General features: G+C 42.9%; 1 protein-coding gene across 1 annotated transcript in view; it reads left to right on the forward strand.

Annotated features, from left to right (window-relative positions):
• Positions 1–2,497: 2,497 nt before the first annotated feature.
• The window catches only part of LOC135714112 (uncharacterized), a 30,207-nt gene continuing 10,464 nt past the window's right edge, over positions 2,498–22,240 (forward strand). Inside the window, exons 1-7 of the mRNA XM_065237384.1 lie at positions 2,498–2,795; positions 6,067–6,230; positions 13,092–13,437; positions 13,744–14,234; positions 14,307–14,514; positions 14,575–17,187; positions 17,243–17,674. Of these exons, the coding sequence (XP_065093456.1) occupies positions 2,498–2,795; positions 6,067–6,230; positions 13,092–13,437; positions 13,744–14,234; positions 14,307–14,514; positions 14,575–17,187; positions 17,243–17,674 (4,552 nt within the window). The remainder of the gene's footprint in view (positions 2,796–6,066; positions 6,231–13,091; positions 13,438–13,743; positions 14,235–14,306; positions 14,515–14,574; positions 17,188–17,242; positions 17,675–22,240) is intronic.

The raw sequence follows: 22,240 nt of genomic DNA on the forward strand, positions 1-22,240 counted from the left end.
GAAGAGGCGATATCCCGTTCCAGGGAGCAACACGTACCAGCATCCAGACTGGTGAGTCATACTCTGAACCTTGACAGCCCAACCAAAGACCTTATCAGGCTCCGTAACACCATTCGTAGGCAGTTCCAGCGTTCTGGGCTGCCCCATTTGAAGACCAATGTCAATAGGCTAACCAAAATTATCCAGACCAGGATGGTGGAACTCAGAAATAACGATTTTGCCAACAAGATTCGCTCTCTCCCAGATTGTGCAAAACCATTTTGGAAGATGACCTAACTTTTGAAAAGTATGTCGAGACCGATCCCTCCACTTTCCTCTGTTGACCAGAACTTGAACCCATTTCTTCTCATAACCCCAGTTGGAAAGGCCAATGCTCTTGGCCAACATTTTATGATTTCACATAATCTTGGTTAAACCATGGTGAGCCCCCATGGGCCTGCCATACTCGAGGCAATGTCTAGAGTCACTGACACCCCAGTAGTAGTGCATGATGATAGTAGAATATTGGCGGATGAGGTGATAGCAGCTATTCGAAGCACTAAAAACATGAAGGCCGCGGTTAAGGATGGAGTGGTCAACCTCGAGTTGAAAAACTTGAGTATTGACTTCTTCAACCATCTTACCATTATCTTCAACAAATGTTTGGAGCTTGGCTACTTCCCTACATGCTGGAAGTTAGCCAAAGTGATTCCAATACACAAGCCTGGCAAAGATCCTACCAGTGCCAAAAGCTATCGCCCCATCAGCCTCATTGTCATCCATCTCGAAGCTATTCGAAAAGTTGATACTCAGCCGTCTGCTGGTGTTTTCAAATGATAATAACATCTTTCTCAAAGAGCAATTCGCGTTTAGGAAAGGCCACTCTTCCATCCACCATTTCGCACGGGTTACTAACATCATCAAGCGGAATAAGTCCGTTTCCAACACATCTGCCATGGCATTGTTGGACGTCGAGAAGGCGTTCGACAATGTACAAGCTGCATCGATACAATTTCCCGATCTTCCTTGTCAAGATCATCAAAATCTACTTGTCGGGCAGATCATTCCAGGTCTACTTGAACAATGTCCTCTCTGATACGTTCAACGTTGATGCTGGGGTCCCTCAGGGCAGACGTTCCTCCCCTGGCGGGTGGTGGTATCCAATGTTCGCAGATGACACCTCCATCATCTATAAGGGTCGAGTGATCCGTGCTCTGGCGTGTAAACTACAATCAGGCTTAGATGTTCTGTCCGACTATTTCAAGAGCTGGAAGATTTGTATCAATGCAGCTAAAACACAAACCATTGCGGCAAAAATGAAGCTTCCCCCACTGGTGGTGAAGAAAGTGCTACCCAACACCCTCATTGGCGGTTTCACATCGCTGGGCGTCGTATCAAGGTCATGCTCCGTGCGAAAGCGGAGTAGGAAGTGGCTGTGAAACACCTGAAAGATTCCAAGGCGAAATTTTTCACACATGAAATCCCCGGTGAGAAGCCCTTCAAGGTAGTCATCATGCGCCTATCAAACTTCAACCCCAAGATGAGCGAAGTGGAAATCAAGGACTGGTACAAGCTGGCCTTAATCGCTGTCTTCCGAATGACGAGAAGAGACGAAAACTTGAAGACGTACCCGGATTGCCTTTTCCTGGTGAACTTCCAGAAAGGGACGGTGACGCTAAATGCACTGCAAGCCATCCGCTCAATCTTCTCCATCATCGTACGATAGAAGCCATACCGTGATGGCCATCGTGACATAACGCGAGGACTTCAAAGGCATCCAAAAGCATGCGGCAACCATTAATCAACCAGGACGCAAGAAGGACAAAACCCCGACATTCGGGACGGAGGATTTACCGCCTCGTCGTGCTCCTCGGCAAAGGCAAGCGAATTCGAGGGTGAATCCCACTCCCCCTCAAAAAACGTCTGGATCTTTTGCTGGACAAAGCTCTCCATCCCCCTTGGATTCTGGAGACAATCAACAGCGCAAAACAACAACCCCGATCTGTTCTCAACGAATGAACTGATGGAAATCTTCGTCAACATGACCGGTGCTCTTCATAAGTGCCGCAATAAGCCCGAACAGATGCAAGTCATCGGTAAATTCATCATCCAGTATGGCGTCTAAACCGCCAACTATCATCACCTGGAATGCTTGCTCTGTAAGAGCAAAAAAGATTGAGCTTGCCGACTTTCTCCGCAAGCACAGCATCGACGTGGGCCTTCTAACCGAGACCCACCTCAAGTCCGGCGACAACATTATCCGGCTTGATCGCACCAGCACCAGGGGGGTGGTGTTGCGGTCGTCGTCAAGAAAAGATTGAAGTTCTACAACCTGCCTTACATCCAATTATCGAGGCTCTTAGTGTAGAGGTCGAATCACCAACTGGAAATGTTCGGTTTATCGCTGTTTACTGCCCTCGGCAGTGTGCCGCCAACAACGGATTAGCAAGCAAATTCAAGGACGACCTGACCGCCATCATTCGTTCTAGTTGCCGATTCATCGTTGGGGGTGACCTGAATGCCCGTCATGAAGCATGGCGGAACTATCGGACTATCCAAGCCGGAGGTGCACAACGATCTCAGTTCCGACCACCAACTGGTGGTGGCTGAAGTCGGCATCAACGTGGCTCCAGCTGCAAGCCAGCGTAAAGACTACCACCACATCAACTGGGTGCAGTGTGGACGTGTGGTTGGCAGAGGCATCGACGAAAATCCCCCGCTTGGCACCGTAGATTACATCGACCGGGCGTTGGAAGGACTCCAACAAGCCATATCCGTGGCTGCCGAGGCATGTGTTCGACAAGTTCCTGTGAGGGGTAAGTTTGTTGCTATTGATTCCCACACCCAATTACTGATCCAGTTTCAGAGGTTTTTCCGATCTGAAATGGCCGATCTGAACAGGCATATTGCTTCCAGAATGGACTCACTCCGAAATGAAAATTTCGGGTGTGTTATCCAGAATCTGGTCATTCTGGAAGGTAACCAAAGTCCTGAAAACTCATCCCATACCCGTTCCACTTCTCAGAGACGAAAATTATGACGATCGGCTTTTAATCACCTCCACAGGAGAAAGCAAATGCGGTCGGCGAGCATGTCGCTTCATCGCATTTGCTTGGCTCGACTATCCAAAGTCCGCTCGATTATCAGGTTGCTCAATGCGTTCAAAACCTAGATGCCTCCCCTTGTGGCGTTCCTCATTCTCAATCGTTTGCTATTGTTTGTCGAGGAAAACAACGTTCTCCTTCCAGAACAGTTTCAGTTCAGGAAGGGACACTAACAAAACTGTAACCAAGTCCAATTCGTGGCCTTGCTAGACGTTGAAAAGGCGTTTGACAATGTTTGGCATGATGGACTTGTGTACAAGCTTTGTAACTTCAACTTCCAATTGCATCTGCATCTCTCCATCGGCAACCGCCCAAACATAAACCGGCTCCATCTTGTACTGTAATCATGGATGGCACAAGGGTTGAGTGGTCTGCCGAAGTTACATACCTTGGAATGGTATTCGATGAGAAGGTACTGTTCCGCTCGCACATAGAAAAGACGTTAGTTAACAGTTCAAGCTTAGTTAGGTGTTTGTATTCGCTGATTTGTCACAATCAAATCATAGCACCTGCAATTTTCTACGCTGTACCAGTGTAGGATTCAAGTGCTCAAACTCACAGGAACAAAGTCCAGGTGGCACAAAACCGAGTGCTTAGGATGATCCCCGATCGTCCTTTCGACACTAGAATAACAAATTTACACGGAGAGGCAGGCATTTGCAGCGATTTCGGTCTTCAATCGCTCCAGTAATGCACAGTAATACTCGCTGTTGATGGTTTTTTTTTTCCTTTTTCGAGATAGTCCTGAAGAGTATGCCATGACAATCCCAGAAAACCGACACCATAGCCTTTCCGACCCATCGAGCCTCCCTCGGCCGCTTTGGAGCACTCGTACCGGCTTCAGTCCATTGCCGGGCACTCATTCTGTTCTCTGGAGTGTAATAGTGGATCCAGGTTTCATCAACAGTTACCAATCGACGCCAAAAGTCCACCCGATCCCGCATCAGCAAGTCCAAACACTCTTTCGAAGTGCCCTCGTGTTCGTATTTTTGGTCAGGAGTGAGCTTGCACGGCACCCAGCGGCAGGATAACTTTTTCAAACTGTCAAAAAAAAAACTAAAGACAGTATCGCACTAAAATTTGGCCTGTCTGCCTAAATATGAACGGAATACAAGGCACCATAACCTTTTCTGCAATAGCAGCGCATTCTGGTGGTGAAGAAGAATACTTTACACCCCACCTAGTATATTCGCTCTCTTATTTGTGGAGAGTCGATCGCATGATGTCGGGGATAAGCAGGAAAACCAGTGAACCGGAAAATCGGGAAAAAGCCGAGCATTAAAAGTCACTGGGTAAAACCTGTGAGTTTATATGACAAATTGGGGTAAAAATATCAACTGTTATTGTTATTGTTTTTCTAGAAAACAAAAAGATTTTGGGCCTAGGAGAAATCATAAGGCGCTACAGGATGGGTCACTGAACTTCAAGGCACCTCAATTCTCGTCAGGTAAATCGAGCGAACTTTTTAAAGGTTCTGATAAATCCAAGGAAGTCTAGAGAACATTGTTAAAGTTCTGAGATCTTAAGGGTAGTTCAAATTATTTCAAAGAAGTACAAACAATTTCAGAAAAGTCTGGACTTTCAGGGAAGTGTAAAGATCTTGAAAAATAAGTCGTTATGTTAAAACAAATTTATTACAGTTTTATCATCGCCAACGTTTTGATGCCGGAGTTGGGATCTTCATCAGGGTTAAAGGCTGACTAAAAGCAAATTGGTAAGCACAAAAAAATCTGTAATTCACGATTCAATAAGTTTAAAAAGTCCATTAATGGTTGCTTTACAGTACTTTCATTAAAACTTCAAAGTTACAGCATTAGATGGTTACATTTCTCCAGTGCTAACGAAATCTCGAACCTTCTTCTTGATGCAGCCCATCAGCGCCCGCACAGTGGAAACGGACACGGAATCAGCGAATTTCTTCCATTTTACCCGCATTTGCTCGATGTCCGCTTCGTCGAAGTCGCTGCTTTGAAATTGCCCATTTTTTTTTTTTTTAGATTGGTCGAAATTCCGGAAATTTGGAGGACCTTGGAGTAGTGGCAGCTGGCCAAATCGGGCGTAAATATGACTTTGCCCCAATGCTTTCGGATGAAAGGTAATACACGCTTTTTCAGGCATTCTTCGATGTAAACTTGGGATGTCATCGTCGAGGATGTGACGAATGGTTCTCAGGCCACAACTGCAAATCATGGCCTTCTTCGCGAACTTTCGGTGAATACACCACAAATACGAACTTTAATCTTCCCGGCACATCCCCACGTTCAGTCGCGATGTAAAACTTTTGACCGGGAAGCTGCTTAAAATCGAGTTTGACGTATGTTTCGTTGTCGATCAAAGTGCAGTCCTTGCACGGAAAAACGAGTTTATGCATTGATGACTATTTTTTTAACCACTTTTGGGAGCTTGTTCGAGCTGTCATAGAGTGGTTGAAATTTATAGCAAAAAAGTGTATTGAATTTAGACATTTTCAGAGAAAACCATTTTTCAACAAAAGTGTTTAAATTTTATTCACTGGTGGCTGAAAAAAAACTTGGGGACAATTATTTTCCGAAAAGCAGCGGCCATCATTAGCTAGTGAGCTGCAGATTCAGCTGCTACAAGCGTTGTCCGGTACGGTTGGACATGCCAACTGGAATATTCTGTCGCCGTGTGGGATCAGGCCAAAGAGATGGCCGGTGCTAATAGTAAGTATATCTACACAGCAAAAAAAAAATTACTATCGATCAACGTAATTCAAGCTGATGTATGAAATAATGATGTAATAGCAAAAATCAGATACAATATTACATCAATGGATGTAATTTTGTTCGCAAAATCGGTATACATTGTACAACGTCATATTACACCACCAGCGGAATTACCTCTGTGCAGCTGTTTGGATGAGATTTTGTAACTTTTGATCCCCATTACAGAGGGCTTCAATCGGCAGCACGACGATCCGAATCTACTCTCATTATTTTGTAACTTTTGATCTCCATTACAGGGCTGCCAGCGGCACCACGACGATTCGGATCGAGTTCGTCGGGCAACGCAACGGAATGGTTGCCGAGCACGACACGGGAAGGTCGACGAAGGAATCGTGAAAAGAAACATCCGAGTTCCACCTGGACGGACGGGATGTCGAGCGATGACAAAATGGCCGACATTGTAGTGTCTTGAAAACTTGAGTTAAATGGTGTGATCTTGCTCTGCCCAGATGTACCTTCTTATTGTTTTTATTGTACAAGAAATAAATATTACTTTTTGTTGATTTTTATTTGAATGTAATTGTTTGTATAATATGTTGAAAATACACGAAACCAACCATTTAAAATCGTTCCGGTGTATAAAATTTAACCACTTTTGAGAAAATCGCCTTTACTCATTAATGATTAAAATTTAATCACTTTCGAGAAAAACGCGTTTATTCATCCGATGAGTAAACAGCGTTTATTCATTTTATGAATATGTGCGGGTTTTCTCGAAACTGTTTAAAATTTAAACATTAATGCATACTTTTGACGTAGGACTACGTCTGTGATTTCTATATGGGGGTACACTTTGTGAAAACCGAAAATGGAACATGTAACGTAAATTCCCAAACAGGGACGCAGCGACAGAGCGCCAATCGAACACACGACACATTTTTGCTTTGACTTCGTTCACATTCTGATTTCGACCAAGTTCCCTTCGCCGATTTCAGCTGTGAACGATTGCAAAAACAGCAAACTGATCGCAGTCACTTTGGTGCTTTGTGCTGCTTCTAACTTGGGTAGTAAAAAATAAAGTAGGGGTTATTTTCCAAGAGTCGAAGTGACTTTTTTCACTAGTGAAGTGAGAAAAGACACGTCGTGGTGACGTTACTCTCCATTTGATTTCCACAGAGAGTCACGTCACCACGACGTGACTTCTCTCACTTCACTAGTGACAAAAGTCACATCGATTCTCGCTATCGCTCATTCTGGAATTTCAATATGCAGGAATATGGGAAAATCGGCTTCTATGCAGCAGCTGTGGCATGCACAGCGCAAACAACCAAAACAAGCTAGAATGAAACATTGAAACGTCCGTCGCTGCTGTCAGAGATGCCAGATTCACAGACATGTCTGTGAATTCACAGACTTTTATTTTTTTCACAGACTTTTTTTTCGTTACAGACATTTACAGACTTTTTAGTTTTTTCACAGATATTTACAGACTTTTGAAATGAAGGGAAAAATTTAAAATTTAGTTACCTTTTTATTAATAGCTTTGAACGTATACGCGTAAATGGATGCATTCCCAACTCCAATTAGGTTTAATTCGTTAAAAGCAGGTCTGTTTAGCTTGAACATGACTTTTACTGACATTTCAAATTTCACATCTATTTCATGACCCCCCCGTCACACGCAAAACTTCTGCTAATTTAATAATTTTATACATTTCTGAAATTCAAAAACATTTTTCGCAGACTTCTGAAAAAAAAATCTGGCATCTCTGCTGCTGTACATGTTAATGCATAAAACGTACAAGATCACGCAATTAATCATATGATTTGAGTAGTAGCTATACTGAAGATTCGAGAGATGTCACCCCTTCATTGGTAGGAAAATCATTTTTGCAGTATGGAGGATATCAGAAAATCCACGATTTGTGACTAAACATGCTTTCACAGATGAAAATAAATCAACGAGTGTTTACCTTATCACCATAGTAATGTACTCGTGCAATTTTTGTGCATCTAATACTGCTCATAAAGACGATAATGAATAAAAACTGAAAATTTTCATGCATTTCCAAATGGTTTCCTACCATTCCCATACATCCGAAAGTGACTGGCCCTCTGGATGTGGATGATGGTAAAAACATGCATAACAAAACAGGACGACATACGATCCCTTTTCAAGCCTTGTCTGCAACTGTACGCGCGCGCTAGATAACAGTTTCTTTTATACTCGCAGAATAGCCAATGAAGCCCCTCCCTCTTAGAATATTTTGCGTCTTACTTCATTATGTTGTTACTTCCCTGTAGCTATCAGATGTGCGCACGCACAGTATAAATTCAGTAGGCAAAGGGAAATCGATATCAGTTCTGATTACGCTCTCGCTGTGTGTGATCGTGGAATAGCTGGATATTTTTGAGAAAATCAAACTGTGCCATGTCGCAATACGATTCTGCGCTGTACATGCGCAATCTTCGAAAGCGATTGAGGGGGCAAGGAGCAGAGGACATCCCGAAGCGACCCAAAACTGCTGCCGAACGAGTTCGCTGTTTTCGGGCCAAAAACAAAACAACTGTATCTAATGCGTCATCAACTATCGCTTGGGACGCTGGCGAAGGGTCTTCAACTCGAGGTAGGAAATCTTGATTATTTATTAGCCGCCGTAACAAATATGTATTTATGGTAGCAAAGTTCTACTTCTGTTACCGTTCAATACCATTCCGATTTGGAGAATCTGGCAAATGTCTTCTTACAATTTAATTTATAAACATCGACGTTGGCATCATATCAACCTTTTATTTGTTGAATGTATTGCGATCATTATAGTAACCCTTTCACGAATGAACTTTTAAGCTGTTAGTAATCGCTGTTTTTGATGAACCCTCTCTTGCACTTGAAAAGTAACGTTTCTGTGTGATTTAAACATTGTTTTAAATGTTCGATGCAATCAAGCTTTAGTTATTTACTGTTCTCAATATTGATAAACAAAAGAAAGTATGGATTTTAATTTCTAGAATTGATCAGCGAACCTATAAATTACTTGAGAACAATATTCGATTATGTGATTATATCAGATACGATTCTATACTATTTCCTGGAAATCATTGCACGGATATCTCGCTTCCCGGGTAGTTGATTCGGATGATAACCCTATTGTAAGATTGTCATTTCACGGAACGACGCATTTAGTTCTCAGCATTATTCTGACATTAGGTCGACATTGGTTCTTAATTAAACTTTGATGTGAAAATGATGTCAGCCCAACGTCTAAATGGAATATACTGTAAACCGTTTATTTTTCTTCAACCCAGCATTACCCCACCTTCAACTTGACGTAATCTGATATCAGCCCTAACTAAATCCGACATAAACCTGACAATAGCATAACTATAACATTTATCCAACATTGGTTTTGAATGATCTTTTTCCCAGTTTCATGCCGTCTACATTTCATGTTTTTGGTAAAAGAATGTTCAGGAAACCGGGTTATTCCGAGAAAAGACATTCCGGGAAATGTCAAAATCACAGCTCCGACAATAAAATTTCTTGTTATGAACTGGGGGGGGGGAGGTGATGGCCAATCAGCCTACTGCTCATTCTTGTATGAAATTGGTTCCAAACGTAAACAAGCCCTGTAGGTTTCATATGGCTTGTTTACGTTCGGAACCAGTTATGCGAGGTAGGCGACGATTGTTCGTATATGACAGCCACCTCCCCCCCTTGGTTATGAAGCATTATCAACAGAAGGGATGTTATTTACAGTGAAGTTCAATATTCTGGAGTGATTTTTCAATAGGTCGCAAGTATCACTTTGCCTCAGCTGAGAAAATCCAATTATTTTATTTCGATTTTTCATGGATTCTGCTGCATTTTACTAATAATTCATAATGCATAGTTATTGAGAAATGATCGATTTATATATTCGATACATATTGAAAAGGTTCATTTAAAAATTTTATCCAGCCACTTATAAGAAGCTTTTCATAAACTACGCAGACAGTGTATGGGGGGGTTTGGCAATTGTTCACGGTTCATACAAATTTTAAGAATTGTGTATGGACAATTGTCTACGCATGGGGAGGGGGGTCAAGAATACCAAAAACTGTCTACGTAGTTAATGAACAGCCCCTAAGGGAATTGGAAAAGAAGATAGATTAGTTATCGATCTGCCATCGTCCAAAGCACTGAATTCTCATCAAGTGAATGAGCGAAAATGATTTGTTTAATGATGTTGAAAAGTTTTTTTGTACAAACAAATGGGTCACCAAATGAAATTTATCTGTATTTATCTGTCAAATCTGTCAATAGGTGCAGTGTGATTAATTATGTTCTTGATACTTCATAATCTATATGCTGTGCTCCGTGGTCGAGTTATCTAACAGCGCAAAGCGTTTTGGATAAAACCGGTGACAATAGTTATTTTTCGATCAGTGGTGACACGAGTCATGGAGTTTGACTTTTTTTCCTTAACATTTGATACTTTTCGCAATGACCATTGTGTCGACACACTCAAACGAACTGGCAAGCGGCAAAAATGTCATTGCTTCTTAACTGAAGCAATGAAATTGGGTTGTTAGCGGAATGATTTAAATAAAACAGCAAGTAAAGGTTATCTTCCCTTTAATTCCACTTAATTAATTTTGGTATCCATGACAGATACGTATTTCGACTACAATGTGCAGTTTTCATCAGTGTCGATTCCACTTAAAATCAAATGGAAGATAACCTTTACTTACTGTTTTATTTCTAAACTGTTTTCTGCCAGCGACAGAACATTTTTGCACAAAGAAGCAGACAAGACCGGCTGCGGGCGCGACATAAATTTATGTCAAGTAGAATGTTGCTGATTTCTTGCTGCATTTATTTGATGTTTATTGAATGGAATTAAAAGATGAGAATGAATACTAACCACTCATAAGCATAGATGTTAAAATTAGCGTAAATAAGGGAGTTGGTTATTTACTGTCACATGCAAGCTTGCAGCTAAAATGTCATTACAATAAACTGCACAGCAAAAAATTAATTTTGATATCACATGGATGCACTTCAATCGTTTCAAAAATATGGTGTAATAATACTTGCCAAAAAGGGCAAAATTATCATTAATACAGTACATGAACTGACATTACGCTGCTTTTACTGCATTTGTTTATTTTTGTGGCCATAAAAATTACATGAGATTTTCGACATGATTGAAGCGTATCCTAATGGATTTAATATTAAAATTTATTTTTTGCTGTGTGTTTGGAAAAAATAGGCTGCGACATTTGATTTATTCTCTATCTCCGTGGTTTGCAATGTAGTTATACACGACCGCCCGAGGGGCACGCACTAGACTATCAATACTACGCAGCCTGCTGACAAAATATTTAAAATCTTGCCATTACTGCATTCATTACTTTAAATACACTCTTAATTTCCATAAATACCAGCAGAATTTTAAATTTAAATTATTTTCAATACATTTAAATTATTTTTAATTACATTCATTATCATTAATTATTTGTTGATTACTTTCAATACCGCTAAAAGTATTTAAATTCAAATTATTACTGTCATCAAAGTATTTAAATTACTGCGATGTATTTTAAATATCACGCACTCATACCTGGAAGTGCGCGCCCCTCGCGACCGCCCATGTGCTGGTTGTACAACATTATATTTACACTATGAGCAATATATTCGAAATAGAATATGCATTTTCACAGAATATTTTATCAACTTCAAATATGAAGAGCTTTTGAGTGTGTTGATTTATTTCCTTTTAATTCCGTTATTAATTGCTTATCTTTTGACAGATACGCGTATTTCGTCTACTACTTGCAGACTTCATCAGTGCCAAGTGATCAACACCACTTCACTTGGCACCAGTGTGGTCAGTTCTACGGATTTATCCGTAGATCTACGGATTTTTAGGTTTCCTACGGATCTACGGACCGACCATAACATTCTACGGATTTTCCAGATATCTACGGATTTTTTTAATAGCGCCGTAGTAATTCTACGGATTCTCAAAATTTTAGCTCACCCCCCGCTCACCACTTTCATTTTTTTTTTTACTTTTTGAATGGCGGTTTTTGGGAAATGGTCATAAAATTTAGCAAGAATTAACGCAAAGGAAACAAATTTACTTATCTACTGATTGTACTCGATGAAAAGTTAACAACACTACTTGGCACTGATGAAGTCTGCAAGAAGTAGACGAAATACTAAATATCTGTCAAAACATAAGCAATTAATAACGGAATTAAAAGGAAATAAATCAACACACTCAAAAGCTCTTCATAAAGGGATTCCGTTAAGAGGTTCGACAAAATTAATATATTGAACTTCAAATAGTTGGATTTGTAATTTCAAATGGTTTTATTTGTACTTAAAACCATTTGAGGGTTTAGGACAAAGGAATGTTGCTTTTTCAAATGTGTGTTTTAGTGTTTCCTCCGCCGCGTTCTGTTGTTGAAGAAACAAACAGAGTGCAAGGCATCGTCGATGAACCAGGTGACAATTGTTTTATTCTGCCGACTTTGTTTAACAATGAAGCTGCTTTCGCCGGTGATGCTGTAGTCATGGAACATTTCCCCGATACGGTCATTATCTCTCCATCGCTTTCCGGTTTCGAAATACAAGCCGATATTGCCACGCCGTTGGAGACTATGGAAATCGATACATCGTTTCCTGAGCATTCAAGTCAGGGTGAGTAAAACCTTAAACTTCATAGATTTTTGACGAAAAGTAATCTCAAGTGCATTCGTTACGTAATTGAGGCGAAAATGTCAACGTGCATACAAAATAATTATGTTATTGTTATTATTCCTTTTTAGAGTCTATTTTACCACCAAATTTTGATCGCGCTAATCGTGAGTTCACGAAGCGGTTCATCGATAACGTGTTCGGTGCTGTATGCGACATATGCGACAGACTATGGTTTACCAATGATTTGAAACCATTGACAGAAGTGGGTGCGGCTGCGTTGGTTGACAGTGGATCTTTTCAATCCGTTGAAGGATTTTTGGCTTGCCAGACTTGCCAAAGCAATCTGAAGCGAGGAAAAGTTCCGGCTTTCGCAAAATCGAACGGTTTCGCATTTCCAGACAAGCCATCTGGACTGCCACCACTTGATGTCGTCACGGAACGGTTGGTATCCCCTCGGTTGCCATTCATGCAAATCCGCCGATTGCGATTTGCAGCAGGTAAAATGAAATTGCAATGCTTGATGACTTATAATTTATCAACTATGTTTTCAATTACAGGCAGCTATTCTATTATCGGGCAAGTGATCAATTGTCCCGTGGATGTTGCACAAATGGTACACTCTCTTCCCCGTCAGCTCGATGATGATCAGGCCTTCAACGTGTTCATCAAAAAGCACGTAATTCATAAGTCATCGTACTTGTCCGGCTTTATAAAGAAAACTACGGTTAAAGCGTGGCTTTCTTATTTGATTACGACACCACTGTATCGCCACTACGGGATCACAATTGATCAGATCGCCATAGATGATCTTGAAACCCCTGCAGTGGATCCTCAAATTGAGCTGGAAACCATTGCCGTGGATAACGAGACCGAATTGCTGCTCGGGCAACAGGAAACGCTCCTTTGGAATGAGGACAAATGCCTGGAGATCGCTCCCGCGCAAAACAGGGTTCCTCTGTCATTGATTTACGACGAGCACGGTGAAGAGCTAGCTTTTCCTGCCATATATTTCGGCCATCCACGGAAATTCAAGCCAGGTGTTCGGGTGACATATTTCATGATGGCATCCAGTGAAACTCGTCGCCGAGACAGGCGTGGGGCCAAACCACAACATTTGTTGTATATGGCAATGAAAGTTCTTCGCCTTAGAGTTTCCGAAGGCTTGCAATGCACTTTTAAGTGCATGGGGACCGCGAATATTACACGTGCCAACCTTAAGGACCGCGAATTCATGGAGCAGTGCATTGATCGAAATCTATCCTTCCTCAAGTCAATACCGAATTCAGTACAGTATTGGCAACAAAGGAAGAGAGATTTGTTCGCCATGATGCGACAATTGGGAAAGCCTACGATGTTCCTCACACTCAGTGCAAATGAGATGAAGTGGCCCCATTTGTTGAAGCTCCTACATCGATTGTCAGAGGGACACAATGGCAATGACTTAACAGATCCTATCCAGGAATTGACTGCATTACAAAGAGCAACTCTGGTCAATGACGATCCAGTCACGTGCTGTGTGTACTTCAACAAGCTGGTTGACACTATCATGCTCCTGCTGATGTCGCGGCACTACAGTCCATTCGGAAAGCACTATGTGGCCGATTATTTCAAGCGGATTGAATTTCAGCACCGTGGAAGTCCTCACGCGCACATCTTGCTATGGCTGAACAAGGATCCCCGGGAAGCAATCAGTGAAAATATGCCAAAAACCGTACAGCTGATTAAAGATCTCTGTTCCGTTAGCGTCAGAGATTTGCCGAATACTTACGGGTATCAAGTAAGATCAATGTTATTATGTATTTAATATTAGTTTAAAATTATCTATTTATTAAACCTTTTATTATTATAGGTCCATAAGCATACTTTCACATGTTTCAAGCGGAACGAAAACCACTGTCGGTTCAATATTCCGTACTGGCCGATGGATCGGACACTAGTTTTGCTTCCGATTGCGTCCGATGATAGCCGCAGGGATCGGCTCACCCGGAAAGCCAAGATAATGCGAGAGGCTCTGGAAACGAAAACATATGATACATTGGAAGCATTTCTTAGCGATTGTAATTGCACTCCTGATTGTTATCTAGCCGTCATTGGAGTATCAATTCGCCGTCCAACAGTCCTGTTCAAGCGATCCATGAATGAACTATGGACAAACCCATTCAACCCGTGGATAGCAAGCCACCTCGGCTCGAACATGGACTTGCAATTCATCCTGGACGAGTACACCTGCGCTGCGTACGTGGTTGAATACGTAAATAAGACCAACCGTGGAGTGAGCTGTCTCCAGCGGGATCTCATCAAGCTGCAAGAAGAGTTCCCTGATCAAGACTTCACCGCTCTCTTGAAGAAGGTCAGCATCAAGATGCTGAATTCTGTGGAGATGTCTGCTCAAGAAGCATCGTGGTATTTGTTACGTCAGCCGATGTCGGAAGCAAGCCGAGCGACGCAGTTCATTCCAACGATGTGGCCGCACGAGCGAATTAAGTCCAGAAAACGAAATCAGCGAATGGACGACGAAAGCATCAGTGACGATTCGACTTATGTATGGACTTTGAATATCATACAGAAGTATGAAGCTCGTAACGACCTGGAAGATCTGTGTCTAGCCGATTTCGCAGCCCTCTACCAGCAGCAACGCAGCAGCAACTCTTACAGGGCTCGGAAATTTCACCGAGTGTTGCAATGGTGTAGCTATGACATGTCGAAGCTTTCGGACTACAAGCGTGAAATGGTACTCCTCTTCGTCCCGTTTCGCAATGAGCTGTGTGATATTCTCGACCAAAACAAGTTCCTGCAGCTATACGATCAGCACGAACAGGCAATCCTTGCGAAACGTAAAGAGTACGACTGTGATCTGAACCTGGAGCAGATAATCGATGAGTACCTGAGGGTAAGCGTTGAGGAAACTCCAGATGCACAGGAGGCGGTAGCAACAGAAAAGGGTGATGAATGTACCAGAGCCATCGTGATGGAACCCAACGATGATGACATCCGCTTACTACCCACGAACGCTCTATCTGCCGTCATAAAACAGCGGACGACCGTTATGAGCAAGCAGGATTACTGTGCTCTGGTTCGCAAAACGAATGCTGAACAGAGAGCTCTTGTACTGCAAGTAATCGACAACCTGCATTGTTTTGATGACAGCAGAAAACCTCTCCAGTTGTTCTTTACCGGGCCGGCTGGATGCGGTAAAACGTTTACGCTCCATGTCCTGATGGAGACATATAATCGCTTTAGCCAGCAACATAATGCACTTAATAACGCCTATGTCGCCTGCGCATCGACAGGAAAGGCTGCCGTGGCTATCGGGGGAACAACTGTCCATTCGGCGTTCCACATAACCATGGATCGAAGACACCATGGGCAACTCCGGTTCGAACTCCTGCAGCTGTATCGACAATCGTTTGCCAACATCAAGCTAATAATAATCGATGAAATTAGCATGATCGGAGCAAACATTTTCAATACAATCCACACGCGGCTTCAAAGCATCACCGGTGATTACGATCTTCCGTTCGGCGGAAAAGACGTAATCATGTGTGGCGATTTCCGACAGCTTCCTCCGGTGAATGCGAGACCCGCTTTTAAGTCCGCGAACAACTCCATCGGTGGTGTAGCACTATGGCAAACGCTGGATTACTTCCCTTTGCGCCAAGTGATGCGACAAACCGATGTTGAGTTTTCCTCCATTCTAACAAAGATCGGAAATGGTGAGCGGTTGTCGGATTGTGAGACCAAGCTGGTAGAAAGCAGGTTCCGGACAGTCGAATGGTGCATGGAGAATGTTCCGAACGCAATACGATTATACCATCGCAATAACGCTGTTGAAGCGTATAATCATGGTGCCTTGAGCAACCGTGATGGATGGGATTGCACTGCCGAGGATGTAATCAGCGGATACCAAGACGCTGCTCAGCTAACCAGTGCTCGTACCAAACTACACAAAATGAGTGTCGCTGAAACAGGTTGTCTTCCATACCTTCTACGATTGGTTGTTGGAATGTCATACATGATAACGACCAACGTAGAAGTAGAGGACGGTCTCGTCAATGGAGCAATCGGCGAACTCAGGTACATTGAGCACACCGATGATGGCCCCCAGCAGTCTGCGTGTCGCTTGTGGTTCAAATTTGATAACGACGCTGTTGGTGCGAAACTTCGGGTGAAATCCAGGCCGCTTGTATTTTCAAAACCTGGCGTACTGCAACAAGACTGGACACCGATCTACAAGCGATCGGTCAACGTCAAGCTAAGCAGTGTAATCAAATGCAAGCGAATACAATTTCCCATCGTTAGTGCCTGTGCGTTGACAATTCACAAGTCACAAGGAGCTACTTTCGCGGAAATTGTTATCGATTATGACAAGAGCCAGGAGCAGCAGTTGGTATACGTCGCCATGTCACGTGTGAGTTCAGTGCAGGGGCTCTACATGACAAACTCCGCCAATTCATTCGTGTTTCATCACGGTAAGGGCAGCAACACCCCCAAGATGAAGGAACTCCGTGACGAGATGCAACGGTTAGAAAACCACAAATTGTTGACGCTCAGTGACGAGTTGATCGCGTTCTTCGATAACGCTGATCACTCTGTTATACTGATGACCCTGAACATCCAGAGCCTGAATGCGCATTCCAAGGACCTGTCGACTGACCATGTCATGACCAGAGCCGATTTCTTGGCGCTGAGTGAGACTTGGATGGACGACAATGAGTCTTCGGAAATATCAGGTAAATGAATTCTTTCAATTGTTTGACTTTATATAATTCTGCTTATTTTTTCTAGGTTACATATGCATAGCGAAATTCAAGCGAGAAAATGTGAGGGCAGGAGGCGTGGCCATTTACGAGAAGGCATCAATTTCACCAGTATCAACGTCGCACACGATTGTTCAGCTGGGTGAACGACATGATCCCATTTTCGTTGAAGCCGCAAACTATGGAGATATTTGCGCTGCGGAAATTCAAGTTGATGGGTGCAAAATGGTACTATTCAGCGTGTACGTTTCACCGAACACACCGATCAAGCTCGCCAAAGCGTTCATGGCTAGAAGCCTGACCCTCTACAAACATTTTCCAACTCCAATCATTGTAGCTGGGGACTTCAATATCGACGTCTCTAAGGCGGAGAACATCGAATTCATCGAGTTCATGGCAAACCTGTTGGATTTGAACTTGGTCTCGGATTCCCAGCAATCAACCACGTTGAAGGGCTCGTGTATAGATATGGTGTTTGCAAGGGATACTGCTCCACTTGCAACGAAAAGATACATCACGTACTTTTCGTACCATCGGCCGTTGTTCACATTGTTGTCTGCTGCAAATTAGTGAGACACGTCACACAAACGGGTTACATTTGCCAGTTGAGGGTTTCGGTCTTCCTCCGGTTAAGCTCTGTATTGTTCTGAAAATATCAATACGAGCATCACGTTGCCTTTGCCCGTTGAGTCTCTCGACGTTTCCTCCGCTTTAAACGAGCCCCTTCACAAGCAACAAAACGCCACACGTCTCTAAGGCAGAGAACATCAAATTCATCGAGTTCATTGCAAACCTGTTGAACTTGAACTTGGTCTCGGATTCCCAGCAACCAACCACGTTGAAGGGCTCGTGTATAGATATGGTGTTTGCAAAGGATACTGCTCCACTTACACAGAAAAGATATATCACGTACTTTTCGTACCATCGGTACCACTAATTTTCACACAGTCGGGTCACCTTTGCCGGTTGAGGGTTTCGGCCTTCCTCCGGTTAAGCTCTGTCTTGTTCTGAAAATATCAATACGAGCATCCTGTTGCCTTTGCCTGTTGAGTCTCTCGACGTTTCCTCCGGTACAAACGAGCCCCTTCACAAACAACAAAACGCCACATAGCTCTACTTCCTGCAGTCGCCAGCCAACCGCCTCTTCACAACCAACAAGCCGTGCTCTACTTTCTGCAATTATTTTTAATCATCAAGTAACCATAGGTAAACACTAAACCTCAATGACATTTTAGAAAATCTGATGCATTTTTATTTTCACTCATCTAGTCACAACCAACAAAGCAACGTCCCCTGTGTGGAAATAGAAACATCGCGACGATCAGCAAAATTAACAAAGCTTCTAATCCTGAAGCAACCGGGCCGAGACTTTTCCGAGTGCCCATTTGTCGTAGCGAAGTTGAGGTATCCTTCGCTGCGCCCTTGCAACCCGTCACAGCCACCGTGTCAATCCGTGTCCAGCAGCAGCCAGGCCAAGATTCTTCCAAGTGCTAATTCATCGTAGCACCTCACAACCAACAAACCGTGCCCCTACTTTCTGCAATAATTTTTATTTAATCATCAATTAACCATAGGTAAACACTAAACCTCAATGACATTTTCGAAAATCTCTGATGTATTTTTCATTTTCACTCATCTAGTCACATAACCAACAACCTTTGTGTGGAAGTAGAACCATCGTGACGATCAGCAAGAGGGACCAGCAAAACAGTAGCAACTAAGCTTCTAATCCTGAAGCAACCGGCCGAGACTCTTCTGAGTGCCCATTTCTCGTAGCGAAGTTGAGGTATCCTTCACTGCGTCCTTCCAACCCGTCGCAGCCACCTAGTCAACCCGTGTCCAGCAGCAGCCGCGCCGAGACTCTTCCGAATGTCCATTCATCGTATCGAGGTTGAGGTTTCCTTCGCTGCGGCCATCATCATCATCTTGCAAAGGCTTTAAGCCTGTACTACCATCGGCCCTTTTCAGGGCCACCAACATTTTCCAAAAGAGTTAATTTTCTGCACATGTCCCAACTAAAATTCATATCAAAAGATTTTTTTCAGGGCAATCATAGTCATACTAAAGAGTATAAACAGAAAGAACCCCGCTAAAATTCCTATTCCTACATAAAACACAAGCTCCTGCTGCAGTTAACAAAAACATATATTATATCATACCACGTAGTCCTACGTCATCATTGCGTACAACCCCATTGGGCTGTCCCTTGTAGTTTTTTCTTAGCGTGTGTGTTTCGTCAAAACACGGTCGTACAAGAACCTTGCACGCTTTTTGGCCACGGAATTCTGCTTCATGTGCCGGTTCGGATTTTTACTGGCTTTGTACGACTTGTATCCTTCCCTGGCAAGGATGTTCCGCACCGTTTGAAAGTTGTCGTTGTACCTTCTGGCCACATCTAGGATCGAAAGACCGGGGTTGGCTTTAACGCACCTCAAGTGTACCGCCTCATGACAGTATTCCAACGGCTGTCACTTTCTTTTCCCTACGACAGCCTTGAGATTGAGCTATAAGCGACAGCCCACAGTGAGGCTGTTATACGACATGCAACGTTGCCGTCTTGTGCAGTACACGACAGCTCGTTCTCAGTCATGTATTTTGTTCGTTCGGCTATGACAGCCTCGGATGGTTATTCGTAACGTTCCTCGTACATACAACAAGCAGTCCGTCGAACTGCCGATTCGTTGCTGCTGTCTTTGAAATTTTGTTTGTGTGTCGTAAGACTGCTACTACACTACCAGTGTGGCGCCGGAGCTCGTTCGGTGTTGCTATCACGTTCGTGCTGCCCATTGCAAAATTTTCATCCGATATTTTTTTTAAAACGCGCGGTCTCCGGCGAAAAATATAAGCCTACCCGACACCAACCTGACTTCTACCAAACCCCAACCCGATGTTGACCCGACATTGACCCGACATAAACGCAAAATTGACCCGACATCGACCCGACATTTGGCCGACGTCAACCATAAATTGACCTTACATTGATCCGACATCGGGCCGACATATCTGTTCGGGATCATTCTTCTGGGTTTCTTCCATACTCCACTGCCGTATATCAATTGTATATAATGTCTCGTGACAGCCTTTTCGTGACAGCCACTTGGGTAAGCTGAGGGATGTCGTCGATTTGTGAAGGCTGTTATGACGACAGAAACATTGAGAACCTGGTCATAAAGAATTGTATAAATACAGCCCATTCGGTTCACTACGTTCCAAGCACGATGATTTTAGCAAAGCGGGTATAGATGCGACTGTTCTAATACAACTTTCATTCGTTCGTGCGTGCGCTGTTGCCAATACACTTCGAATTCAGATCTGAACGTACGGTAGCAAGCGGCAGTAAAGCACACAAAGCAACAGTCAATTCAGGTATAAACTAACTGTCGCGAGGAGGCTGTACTATTTGGAAGCCTGACCTCAACACCTTGCTGCGCAGCTGGCGATCCCTGGTTCCAGTTTTTTCGTAAGTCCGCTGATTCCTTTCCACACTCAGGGTTTTGATTCATTTCCTTGTAGGTTTTGAGCACTCGACATTCTGTTGTTTTCGGCATCTTCAGCTCTGTAGCCAGCTTGAAACCGGACCACTTCGGATTTTCCAGGTGCTTGTGCACAAAATTGTTCCATTTGACGTTTTTTTTTTTATGAAGGCGATCGACTACTTCGATCAAACTTGCACCAGTTGTTCTCTATAGAAGTGTAAACAAACCACTGTCAAAGATTTTCGCTTCCCTACATTAGAGGCGTGCTAGCGGCTTGCGAGGGGCGTACCAATTTACTTTTAGTCAGTCCCATCTGCATTTTTATCAATTTTAAGTTAGTATCATTATTCAGTTTATCTTTCTATGTTCTTTGAGATGTGCTATTGAAAAAAGTTGGTTTGTTCCAAAAAAAATGTTAAACAATACCAAGTCAAATTGCCCCACAGCGAAAAGTAACCGCAAGTCAGTCCCATTAGAAAAAAAAAGGATTTTATTAAATCTATATGGGGTAAATGTCGGCTTCGGCACCCATTGACTGTTTTCGGCAACCAAAATTTAAACGTTAATTTCACTATGTTTTCCCATCAACACACTTCCCTGAATGCATCCAAACGATTCTTTAGTCTTTCAGCTTCAATCTGATTGTATGTGTACGTCTGAGCAGTCCTGTTATGGCAGATTTTTCTTCAAATGAAGCATACGTACTCTAAAATGAGGTTGATTTCAAGTTGCCGATAATAGAACAGCTGGTTAACACGCAGTTCTAATGGGAAGGTTGCCGAAGAAAACGAGGCTGCCGACAATAGTCACACTCACCTGAGAAGTTTGGAGCGTTGTAAAAACGCTTTCAAACAGTTTTGAAGAATTCTGTCGATTAAAATGGATAGAGAATCAAGCAGCAGATGAATGTAAACCAACAGACACGTCATATATGTGCGTGACGCTGAGAAAATGCTAATAGAAGTGTGGACACTGCTTAGATTGACGAGAATACGTAAATTCCCCTGTATAAAAATGAATTTCTGTCTGTCTGACCCTTATTGACTCTGAAACTACTGAACCGATCGGTGTGAAAATTTGTGTGCTGGGGTTTTTGGGGCAGGGAATGGTTCTTATGATTGTTTGAAACCCCTCCCCCTCTTTAAGGGGGGGCTCCCATACAAATGAAACAGAAAATTCTGCATAACTCGAGAACTAATCAAGCAAATGCAACCAAATTTGGCATGTGGTGGTCATAGGGGTAGCCCCTTAGGGAAGATGGGGGGTGGGGGCTACGTACAATACAGCATATATTTTTTTTTAAATTGGCGCATAAACTCAAGCTAATATTGAATCCCGAGCAAGGGCGGGCATACTCAGCTAGTAAACTATAAAACAACGTCACAGATATGTTTTTAGGATTGCTTCTATAGAATTGAAATTGTTAGACAACACATCGCATCATGAGATTTGTCTCAAGACAGATTTTGTCCACGTCGGGTATCTAGAACATGGTCGGATGTGGCCAATATATAGTAGTTCTTACGATACTCAGTTTGACCGCCAATGGA

The sequence above is a fragment of the Ochlerotatus camptorhynchus genome, unplaced genomic scaffold, assembly GCF_037179485.1.
Source record: "Ochlerotatus camptorhynchus isolate MF236.1 unplaced genomic scaffold, CSIRO-AGI_Acam_v1.1 ptg000613l, whole genome shotgun sequence".
In the NCBI taxonomy this organism is placed as follows: Eukaryota; Metazoa; Arthropoda; class Insecta; order Diptera; family Culicidae; genus Ochlerotatus; species Ochlerotatus camptorhynchus.